The 12,668-nt window shown below is 41.9% G+C and overlaps 1 protein-coding gene across 1 annotated transcript; it reads right to left on the minus strand.

The window, feature by feature from the left end:
* Positions 1-301: 301 nt before the first annotated feature.
* On the minus strand, positions 302-1,479 carry LOC125377226. Its single transcript, XM_048390009.1, has 2 exons — positions 1,395-1,479; positions 302-1,239 (listed from the first exon to the last, which is right to left on the minus strand). Exons 1-2 carry the CDS (start codon positions 1,477-1,479, stop codon positions 302-304), a joined length of 1,023 nt encoding a protein of 340 aa, XP_048245966.1.
* Positions 1,480-12,668: the final 11,189 nt, after the last annotated feature.

Below are 12,668 nucleotides of genomic sequence, written 5' to 3' on the forward strand. Positions count from 1 at the left end.
AGAAGCAAACAAGAAGTGACACAATCACCAAGACCACAACCATTAGAACTGACTCCAACCTCAACAAAACCTATGTAAGGCAAAGAATCACCACCAGCATGTTCGATATTCAACATGCAACCCAAAGGCTCAATTGGTAAATGATTCAAGAAGGAATCATAAAAAGACTGAGACACAAGAGACACTGTCGCTCCAGTGTCAAGTAAAGCTCTGGTTGTGACACCCTCAACCTGTAGCTCGACCTCATTAGAATGACCCACAAGCTTGTCCATAACATGTCCTCTGGGGCGTAGATCTTGGCCTAGGAGTGCCCCCTGCCCATAGGCCTGTTGGAGTTTAAAGGTCTCCGGCGATGATCCTGTCGGACACGACAACCATATGAAAGATGACCAGGATAACCACAATTCCAACAAACAGGGAGTGGTCGTTGCTGTATACTCTCTTGAGATGGATCTGATCCAGAAGCACTCTCAGACTGATTCACTGACGTTGATGTGTCCTGTGTGGAACCATAAGCACCTCGATATCCTGATCTACCACGACCTCTAGGCCTAACATCTGGTTGCCCTGACTGAAGCTGATTGATCTGTGTCGTCATTTGAGTTTGATGATCCTTTATGCCAGTAATCTCTGACTTCATTTGCTTCAACATATCTTTAAGTTCAGAATAGTGGTCAGGCTCTGTTGACTTCTCAGAAGACGCTTGTTTCACCATAGCTTGCTTCCCTTTATGTTGAGGAACAGTCCCACGATGCAAGTCGAACTCCAACTCTCTTAGGCATAGACGAAGGTCATCAAAATTCTTGAGAGACTCATATTTGTAGCCTGCTAGTCCCTTAAGAGTAGGATTCAAGCCATCCCACAACCTTGACCTCAACATATCATCTTGCTCGGCATGAGATATAGACTTCTGACAAACCAACTGGTAGAGTAATCTCTCAAGACGACAGCTCCAAGCAGTGACATCTTCACCATCCTTTTGAGTGGCACTGTAAAACTCGGACATGAGTACAGAAATTCTCCGAAGTGTCCCAAAAGCACTCTTCAACTTGGATAGGATGTCTGTAATTGAAGCTTTGTGACCAAGCTTCATTGCTGAAAGAGCAGCTTCACCCTTGAGGGATTTCCGTATGGCTTGTAGAATCACCTCATTGCTGTGTGTTTTGGCCTCAATCAAGCAGTCGACCTCATATCGCCAAAGGTCATATTCACTATCCTTGCCTGGCTCCCCACTAAATACTGTTAGTTTAGGGAAGCTGTGATATGCGTGAGTACTGACACTCTTCTGTTGTGTAGTACTACTACATCATCCACTGAAGCACTAACTCCAAGATCAACTTCCTGTTTAATTATAACTTCCTGTTCTGAGACAGAAGTGATCCAGTCTTTGAAACCCTCCACTGTATCAGCTTTAGGTTTCAATCCTGCCTTCTCAAAGGCAACAATCATCTTTTCCATTTCCTCTTTGCTGAATTCCATTTTGTAGATTCACCAGTGAAATTACGAAGACAAACTCCTGTGTGAAAATGTAGCACAAAGTAGAAATGCACAAACAGAAAAAAATATGGTGAATGGTGAACAGCACAAACAACGGAGTTTGTGGTAGAAGTAATAAAGGGTAATAGACTAACAGCACAAACCAACTGTTTGTGTGCGAGGGAATATGTGACAAGCTTACATGCTTGTAAGTGAGTGAAAAATACACTAATACCACGTGGCAACTAATGACTAAGTACTAAACTAAGAATGAAACCTTAATTGAGTACTCAAACTAAACTAAGTAAGTACTTACATCTAAACTAAGTAAACTAAAGTAAACTACCTGAAGTGCACATCACTAAACTAATTGAGATTAAGTAATAAACATAATTAAATTCAGAGAAGATTGCAAAAGAATAACACAAACACCCAAGTTTTATATTGTATTCAATGTAAAAACACGGAATGCAACATCAAATTTCAACAGCTCTGCCCGAAAATATCACGTCAAGCTGATGCAACACTGCGTGACAACAACGCGACAACACGAGCACACAACATACGACCAGAGAAATGCGAGAAACGCGACAAAAAATAAACAGAACACCTTGTGACCTGATGCAAAATATAAACCAAAAAACAGAATACAAGAACCAAAAGCACAAAAGCCCAACTAAATGTCGACGAGGGGATTTGGGATGTTATTAAATTAATTAGTATAGCGCAGCAGCAATAAAGTGCAATGTGCAAATACTGAATTGAATAATATACTAAATTAAGTAAGCTTGTTTAAAGGATGATACTAAGTTGGTTTTTTTTACTAAGTTTTGATGAAGCAAAATTTAAAAGTAAATTTAATCAAATTTATACACACTCAGACAACTCAAATTCTTCAACTGACAAAAAAACCCAACTAATTAGCGCATCAAAACTAAATGCAAAAAAACACTATAAACAGAGCACAATTAAATATTCATAATTGCTGGTGTTTAAACAAGGATAAATGTATGCATATAAATATGTCACACAAATGTAAATATCAAAACATAAATCTTATACAGAATATAAATGCAGAAGTAATGATAGAAATGAACACAACACTGGAAGTAAACAACACAGTGTGGTTAGTCTGTGCCTTTATGGCGACATGATCTAAATGCCTTTATGGTGAAAGTCTAGTTATACAAAGTATACTATTTTTGGAGATATCTTCAATTCAGCTGATGGAAGTAGATATGGACTCAGTCATAGTGGATGGAAAACCGAATCACTGTATCACAAGTCAATCACTTATCCAGTTATTGATAAATGAAAATCAAATCAATTATAGAAACTGCTATCAAATTGATATATCAGTTTGTCTCTATGAAGCACATCACAAAAATATACCTAGCAGCACATCATCAAGTCTATGTTGGTCACTGTTGAGACGCTGGAACACCGCTGAATCCTCACTGGGGGCTCCAATGTTGTAGACCTTATGTGTAATCCTTAGTTGCAAGAGATTACAGTCCACGGGGTTGTGAGAAAATTCAGTTTATTCAGCAAGGCATATAGAAGACACTCCTGAAACAATTTAAAATCACAATATATCACATGTTTCAGAATAAATGTACAATAACACATTAAATGTAAAGTATCGATCTGCTTCTTAATAACTGATTACATCATTACAGCAGATACGCAAATATATTTCTGCCTCGATATCTAATCAGTGCAGATGTACCTTCATATACAAAGACAATATAATTACACATTATTAAACGCATAACTGAGGAAAGCATTAAATCATCACATAATCATATTATGCATAATGAATGCACAACATGAACATATTATATAGATAAACTATATACAAAACATACCCTGTGTGTGACACGAGAGTGTAACATGCCTTCTGCCAGTCGTCTCATTCGACAGTCACATGAAACTAAATACAGATACAATATTAATTATAATATTGTAAATAACATATATAATCACGGCATATACATGCATCACTGAAATACAACTTCAGTCATTCATTCATACAACTATCAATAAATACATGCATACATCTAGAGAGATATGTACAAAGTCTAGAAATACACCAGATTTACTAAATAATAGCAAATATGCATCAAATACCAAAATACGCAAAATACCAAAGAACCAATACATTGAAATATAAAATATATGTATAGATAAGCAATACTCATGAATCAGACCCTAATCTCATCACACTCACCTCATTCACTCAACCTATCGTTTGTTTATGTTTACAAGTTATTTAAAACACATTTTATCATTTATTACTTGATTTATACTAATGATTGAAATTATAATGTTTAGATTGATACAGATTAATTATGATTACTAACCTTGATAACTTGATCCTCAATCCATTGCTGTGCAGTGCAGGTGGGTGTGTGCAGCATAAGATTAGCAATGGCAGGTGAGAAAGGGATTTGAATTGAAAGGTATACTAATTGGCTCACAACAGGTAACCCTAATGACGAGCAAACAATAGAACAAAACACCCTTGGAAGTAAAATAGACTGGACCATTGACCTTTGACCCAGTAGAAAGTTATCAGTAGCAAATACTGATAAGGACACAACTAATGATAGATAGAAACCAGGAAATGACACAATCCTCTGTTGAATCAACAAGCTGAAATAGAAAAGACAAGTTACTTTATCTACACTAAAAATACTAACATATTTACAAGCTGCAGAATTAACACCTACTACATTAGTGTCCGGCAGAGTCAACAGTTACATACTATGCACACATTCAATCCACTTGGGGCTTTTCGTCCTAGCAATCTGAAAAACCATACTGTTTCCTTTTAGGCTGGAATCACTTATTCCTCTTCGTATTTTTTCAATACACAACATCTGCAAAGAAAAGAAGCTGGTTCAGGGTGATCTTTCCTCCTAGCATTTGCTAGTGCTAGCTGCTGCATCCGGCCAACACTACGCAGATACCAGGGGGAATGGGCACCATCATCAATATCTGAAATGCTATAATATACAGAACAACCTTGCAGAAAGTACCGTGGGAAACCCCTAGCATTTGATAGTGCTAGCTGCAACTTTTGCAAGCACATGTCAAATACCAGCGATTTAACCTCGGTTTCAACCAGATGTATTGAAGCAGGCTGAAGCTTGAGAGAGTTGAATTTCCTGTCAACTTCACCCAGCATATGCTAGTGCTAGTTCTCATTTGGTACCAGCACAGAACAGACGCAAGGGAAAGTCAAGCAGACTTGGAATCGATCTTCTTTATCTGGAATACTCAGAAAGGTCGCCTTGATTAGTGACCATGTAAACTCCCAGCATGTGCTAGTGCTAGCCTTTCATCCAAGCATGCACAAAACAGATGCGGGACGCATACAGGGTCCATTTGCTTGCTGAGATTTCCAAACTTCTTCTTGCTGCCACTACGGGAAATAGGATGAGTGTTGCCGAGTAACCCCCAGCATACGCTAGTGCTAGTCATGTTTATCCAACAAGCACCAGGCACATGCAAGGAATCAAGTGGCATGCGTTCTGATTGGACTTCATTCTTCCTATGTTGTTTGATTTACAATGGAAAGATACAACTGTCCATGAAGCAAATGCGTTTTCATAATATAGCCAACTCTCATGACAGGGAGGAGACGCTGACACGGCAATAAGCTGCACATGTCACTGCACATTGAGTGGTGTCCGACTGCAAGATGATCGACTGACAAAAGCTGTTGATTGGGTCTATTATCTTAGCATGATGGCGAAGGATTAGTGTCCGGCAGAGTCAACAGTTACATACTATGCACACATTCAATCCACTTGGGGCTTTTCGTCCTAGCAATCTGAAAAACCATACTGTTTCCTTTTAGGCTGGAATCACTTATTCCTCTTGGTATTTTTTCAATACACAACATCTGCAAAGAAAAGAAGCTGGTTCCGGGTGATCTTTCCTCCTAGCATTTGCTAGTGCTAGCTGCTGCATCCGGCCAAAACTACGCAGATACCAGGGGGAATGGGCACCATCATCAATATCTGAAATGCTATAATATACAGAACAACCTTGCAGAAAGTACCGTACGAAACCCCTAGCATTTGATAGTGCTAGCTGCAACGTTTGCAAGCACATGTCAAATACCAGCGATTTAACCTCGGTTTCAACCAGATGTATTGAAGCAGGCTGAAGCTTGAGAGAGTTGAATTTCCTGTCAACTTCACCCAGCATATGCTAGTGCTAGTTCTCATTTGGTACCAGCACAGAACAGACGCAAGGGAAAGTCAAGCAAACTTGGAATCGATCTTCTTTATCTGGAATACTCAGAAAGGTCGCCTTCATTAGTGACCATGTAAACCCCCAGCATGTGCTAGTGCTAGCCTTTCATCCAAGCATGCACAAAACAGATGCGGGACGCATACAGGGTCCATTTGCTTGCAGAGATTTCCAAACTTCTTCTTGCTGCCATTACGAGAAATAGGATGAGTGTTGCCGAGTAACCCCCAGCATACGCTAGTGCTAGTCATGTTTATCCAACAAGCACCAGGCACATGCAAGGAATCAAGTGGCATGCGTTCTGATTGGACTTCATTCTTCCTATGTTGTTTGATTTACAATGGAAAGATACAACTGTCCATGAAGCAAATGCGTTTTCATAATATAGCCAACTCTCATGACAGAGAGGAGACGCTGACACGGCAATAAGCTGCACATGTCACTGCACATTGAGTGGTGTCCGACTGCAAGATGATCGACTGACAAAAGCTGTTGATTGGGTCTATTACCTTAGCATGATGGCGAAGGATTAGTGTCCGGCAGAGTCAACAGTTACATACTATGCACACATTCAATCCACTTGGGGCTTTTCGTCCTAGCAATCTGAAAAACCATACTGTTTCCTTTTAGGCTGGAATCACTTATTCCTCTTCGTATTTTTTCAATACACAACATCTGCAAAGAAAAGAAGCTGGTTCCGGGTGATCTTTCCTCCTAGCATTTGCTAGTGCTAGCTGCTGCATCCGGCCAACACTACGCAGATACCAGGGGGAATGGGCACCATCATCAATATCTGAAATGCTATAATATACAGAACAACCTTGCAGAAAGTACCGTACGAAACCCCCAGCATTTGATAGTGCTAGCTGCAACTTTTGCAAGCACATGTCAAATACCAGCGATTTAACCTCGGTTTCAACCAGATGTATTGAAGCAGGCTGAAGCTTGAGAGAGTTGAATTTCCTGTCAACTTCACCCAGCATATGCTAGTGCTAGTTCTCATTTGGTACCAGCACAGAACAGACGCAAGGGAAAGTCAAGCAGACTTGGATTCGATCTTCTTTATCTGGAATACTCAGAAAGGTCGCCTTGATTAGTGACCATGTAAACCCCCAGCATGTGCTAGTGCTAGCCTTTCATCCAAGCATGCACAAAACAGATGCGGGACGCATACAGGGTCCATTTGCTTGCTGAGATTTCCAAACTTCTTCTTGCTGCCACTACGGGAAATAGGATGAGTGTTGCCGAGTAACCCCCAGCATACGCTAGTGCTAGTCATGTTTATCCAACAAGCACCAGGCACATGCAAGGAATCAAGTGGCATGCGTTCTGATTGGACTTCATTCTTCCTATGTTGTTTGATTTACAATGGAAAGATACAACTGTCCATGAAGCAAATGCGTTTTCATAATATAGCCAACTCTCATGACAGAGAGGAGACGCTGACACGGCAATAAGCTGCACATGTCACTGCACATTGAGTGGTGTCCGACTGCAAGATGATCGACTGACAAAAGCTGTTGATTGGGTCTATTATCTTAGCATGATGGCGAAGGATTAGTGTCCGGCAGAGTCAACAGTTACATACTATGCACACATTCAATCCACTTGGGGCTTTTCGTCCTAGCAATCTGAAAAACCATACTGTTTCCTTTTAGGCTGGAATCACTTATTCCTCTTCGTATTTTTTCAATACACAACATCTGCAAAGAAAAGAAGCTGGTTCCGGGTGATCTTTCCTCCTAGCATTTGCTAGTGCTAGCTGCTGCATCCGGCCAACACTACGCAGATACCAGGGGGAATGGGCACCATCATCAATATCTGAAATGCTATAATATACAGAACAACCTTGCAGAAAGTACCGTGGGAAACCCCTAGCATTTGATAGTGCTAGCTGCAACTTTTGCAAGCACATGTCAAATACCAGCGATTTAACCTCGGTTTCAACCAGATGTATTGAAGCATGCTGAAGCTTGAGAGAGTTGAATTTCCTGCCAACTTCACCCAGCATATGCTAGTGCTAGTTCTCATTTGGTACCAGCACAAATCAGACGCAAAGGAAAGTCAAGCAGACTTGGATTCGATCTTCTTTATCTGGAATACTCAGAAAGGTCGCCTTGATTAGTGACCATGTAAACCCCAAGCATGTGCTAGTGCTAGCCTTTCATCCAAGCATGCACAAAACAGATGCGGGACGCATACAGGGTCCATTTGCTTGCTGAGATTTCCAAACTTCTTCTTGCTGCCACTACGGGAAATAGGATGAGTGTTGCCGAGTAACCCCCAGCATACGCTAGTGCTAGTCATGTTTATCCAACAAGCACCAGGCACATGCAAGGAATCAAGTGGCATGCGTTCTGATTGGACTTCATTCTTCCTATGTTGTCGGATTTACAATGGAAAGATACAACTGTCCATGAAGCAAATGCGTTTTCACAATATAGCCAACTCTCATGACAGAGAGGAGACGCTGACACGGCAATAAGCTGCACATGTCACTGCGCATTGAGTGGTGTCCGACTGCAAGATGATCGACTAACAAAAGCTGTTCATTGGGCCTATTATCTTAGCATGATTGCGAAGGATTAGTGTCCAGCACAGTGAAAAATTACTTACTATGCACACATTCAATCCACTTGGGGCTTTTCGTCCTAGCAATCTGAAAAACCATACTGTTTCCTTTTAGGCTGGAGTCACTTATTCCTCTTCGTATTTTTTCAATACACAACATCTGCAAAGAAAAGAAGCTGGTTCCGGGTGATCTTTCCTCCTAGCATTTGCTAGTGCTAGCTGCTGCATCCGGCCAACACTACGCCGATAACAGGGGGAATGGGCACCATCATCAATATCTGAAATGCTATAATATACAGAACAACCTTGCAGAAAGTACCGTACGAAACCCCCAGCATTTGATAGTGCTAGCTGCAACTTTTGCAAGCACATGTCAAATACCAGCGATTTAACCTCGGTTTCAACCAGATGTATTGAAGCAGGCTGAAGCTTGAGAGAGTTGAATTTCCTGCCAACTTCACCCAGCATATGCTAGTGCTAGTTCTCATTTGGTACCAGCACAGAACAGACGCAAGGGAAAGTCAAGCAGACTTGGAATCGATCTTCTTTATCTGGAATACTCAGAAAGGTCGCCTTGATTAGTGACCATGAAAACCCCCAGCATGTGCTAGTGCTAGCCTTTCATCCAAGCATGCACAAAACAGATGCGGGACGCATACAGGGTCCATTTGCTTGCTGAGATTTCCAAACTTCTTCTTGCTGCCACTACGGGAAATAGGATGAGTGTTGCCGAGTAACCCCCAGCATACGCTAGTGCTAGTCATGTTTATCCAACAAGCACCAGGCACATGCAAGGAATCAAGTGGCATGCGTTCTGATTGGACTATTTCTTCCTATGTTGTTTGATTTACAATGGAAAGATACAACTGTTCATGAAGCAAATGCGTTTTCATAATATAGCCAACTCTCATGACAGAGAGGAGACGCTGACACGGCAATAAGCTGCACATGTCACTGCGCATTGAGTGGTGTCCGACTGCAAGATGATCGACTGACAAAAGCTGTTGATTGGGTCTATTATCTTAGCATGATGGCGAAGGATTAGTGTCCGGCAGAGTGAACAATTACATACTATGCACACATTCAATCCACTTGGGGCTTTTCGTCCTAGCAATCTGAAAAACCATACTGTTTCCTTTTAGGCTGGAATCACTTATTCCTCTTCGTATTTTTTCAGTACACAACATCTGCAAAAAAAGAAGCTGGTTCCGGGTGATCTTTCCTCCTAGCATTTGCTAGTGCTAGCTGCTGCATCCGGCCAACACTACGCAGATACCAGGGGGAATGGGCACCATCATCAATATCTGAAATGCTATAATATACAGAACAACCTTGCAGAAAGTACCGTACGACACCCCCAGCATTTGATAGTGCTAGCTGCAACTTTTGCAAGCACATGTCAAATACCAGCGATTTAACCTCGGTTTCAACCAGATGTATTGAAGCAGGCTGAAGCTTGAGAGAGTTGAATTTCCTGCCAACTTCACCCAGCATATGCTAGTGCTAGTTCTCATTTGGTACCAGCACAGAACAGACGCAAGGGAAAGTCAAGCAGACTTGGAATCGATCTTCTTTTTATCTGGAATACTCAGAAAGGTCGCCTTGATTAGTGACCATGTAAACCCCCAGCATGTGCTAGTGCTAGCCTTTCATCCAAGCATGCACAAAACAGATGCGGGACGCATACAGGGTCCATTTGCTTGCTGAGATTTCCATACTTCTTCTTGCTGCCACTACGGGAAATAGGATGAGTGTTGCCGAGTAACCCCCAGCATACGCTAGTGCTAGTCATGTTTATCCAACAAGCACCAGGCACATGCAAGGAATCAAGTGGCATGCGTTCTGATTGGACTTCATTCTTCCTATGTTGTCCGATTTACAATGGAAAGATACAACTGTCCATGAAGCAAATGCGTTTTCATAATATAGCCAACTCTCATGACAGAGAGGATTCGCTGACACGGCAATAAGCTGCACATGTCACTGCACATTGAGTGGTGTCCGACTGCAAGATGATCGACTGACAAAAGCTGTTGATTGGGTCTATTATCTTAGCATGATGGCGAAGGATTAGTGTCCGGCAGAGTTAACAATTACATACTATGCACACATTCAATCCACTTGGGGCTTTTCGTCCTAGCAATCTGAAAAACCATACTGTTTCCTTTTAGGCTGGAATCACTTATTCCTCTTCGTATTTTTTCAATACACAACATCTGCAAAGAAAAGAAGCTGGTTCCGGGTGATCTTTCCTCCTAGCATTTGCTAGTGCTAGCTGCTGCATCCGGCCAACACTACGCAGATACCAGGGGGAATGGGCACCATCATCAATATCTGAAATGCTATAATATACAGAACAACCTTGCAGAAAGTACCGTACGAAACCCCTATCATTTGATAGTGCTAGCTGCAACTTTTGCAAGCACATGTCAAATACCGGCGATTTAACCTCGGTTTCAACCAGATGTATTGAAGCATGCTGAAGCTTGAGAGAGTTGAATTTCCTGTCAACTTCACCCAGCATATGCTAGTGCTAGTTCTCATTTGGTACCAGCACAGAACAGACGCAAGGGAAAGTCAAGCAGACTTGGAATCGATCTTCTTTATCTGGAATACTCAGAAAGGTCGCCTTGATTAGTGACCATGTAAACCCCCAGCATGTGCTAGTGCTAGCCTTTCATCCAAGCATGCACAAAACAGATGCGGGACGCATACAGGGTCCATTTGCTTGCTGAGATTTCCAAACTTCTTCTTGCTGCCACTACGGGAAATAGGATGAGTGTTGCCGAGTAACCCCCAGCATACGCTAGTGCTAGTCATGTTTATCCAACAAGCACCAGGCACATGCAAGGAATCAAGTGGCATGCGTTCTGATTGGACTTCATTCTTCCTATGTTGTTTGATTTACAATGGAAAGATACAACTGTCCATGAAGCAAATGCGTTTTCATAATATAGCCAACTCTCATGACAGAGAGGATTCGCTGACACGGCAATAAGCTGCACATGTCACTGCACATTGAGTGGTGTCCGACTGCAAGATGATCGACTGACAAAAGCTGTTGATTGGGTCTATTATCTTAGCATGATGGCGAAGGATTAGTGTCCGGCAGAGTGAACAATTACATACTATGCACACATTCAATCCACTTGGGGCTTTTCGTCCTAGCAATCTGAAAAACCATACTGTTTCCTTTGAGGCTGGAATCACTTATTCCTCTTCGTATTTTTTCAATACACAACATCTGCAAAGAAAAGAAGCTGGTTCCGGGTGATCTTTCCTCCTAGCATTTGCTAGTGCTAGCTGCTGCATCCGGCCAACACTACGCAGATACCAGGGGGAATGGGCACCATCATCAATATCTGAAATGCTATAATATACAGAACAACCTTGCAGAAAGTACCGTACGAAACCCCTAGCATTTGATAGTGCTAGCTGCAACTTTTGCAAGCACATGTCAAATACCGGCGATTTAACCTCGGTTTCAACCAGATGTATTGAAGCATGCTGAAGCTTGAGAGAGTTGAATTTCCTGTCAACTTCACCCAGCATATGCTAGTGCTAGTTCTCATTTAGTACCAGCACAGAACAGACGCAAGGGAAAGTCAAGCAGACTTGGAATCGATCTTCTTTATCTGGAATACTCAGAAAGGTCGCCTTGATTAGTGACCATGTAAACCCCCAGCATGTGCTAGTGCTAGCCTTTCATCCAAGCATGCACAAAACAGATGCGGGACGCATACAGGGTCCATTTGCTTGCTGAGATTTCCAAACTTCTTCTTGCTGCCACTACGGGAAATAGGATGAGTGTTGCCGAGTAACCCCCAGCATACGCTAGTGCTAGTCATGTTTATCCAACAAGCACCAGGCACATGCAAGGAATCAAGTGGCATGCGTTCTGATTGGACTTCATTCTTCCTATGTTGTTTGATTTACAATGGAAAGATACAACTGTCCATGGAGCAAATGCGTTTTCATAATATAGCCAACTCTCATGACAGAGAGGATTCGCTGACACGGCAATAAGCTGCACATGTCACTGCACATTGAGTGGTGTCCGACTGCAAGATGATCGACTGACAAAAGCTGTTGATTGGGTCTATTATCTTAGCATGATGGCGAAGGATTAGTGTCCGGCAGAGTGAACAATTACATACTATGCACACATTCAATCCACTTGGGGCTTTTCGTCCTAGCAATCTGAAAAACCATACTGTTTCCTTTTAGGCTGGAATCACTTATTCCTCTTCGTATTTTTTCAATACACAACATCTGCAAAGAAAAGAAGCTGGTTCCGGGTGATCTTTCCTCCTAGCATTTGCTAGTGCTAGCTGCTGCATCCGGCCAACACTACGCAG

This window comes from Haliotis rufescens, unplaced genomic scaffold, assembly GCF_023055435.1.
Source record: "Haliotis rufescens isolate VD_foot unplaced genomic scaffold, xgHalRufe1.0.p SCAF_80, whole genome shotgun sequence".
In the NCBI taxonomy this organism is placed as follows: domain Eukaryota; kingdom Metazoa; phylum Mollusca; class Gastropoda; order Lepetellida; family Haliotidae; genus Haliotis; species Haliotis rufescens.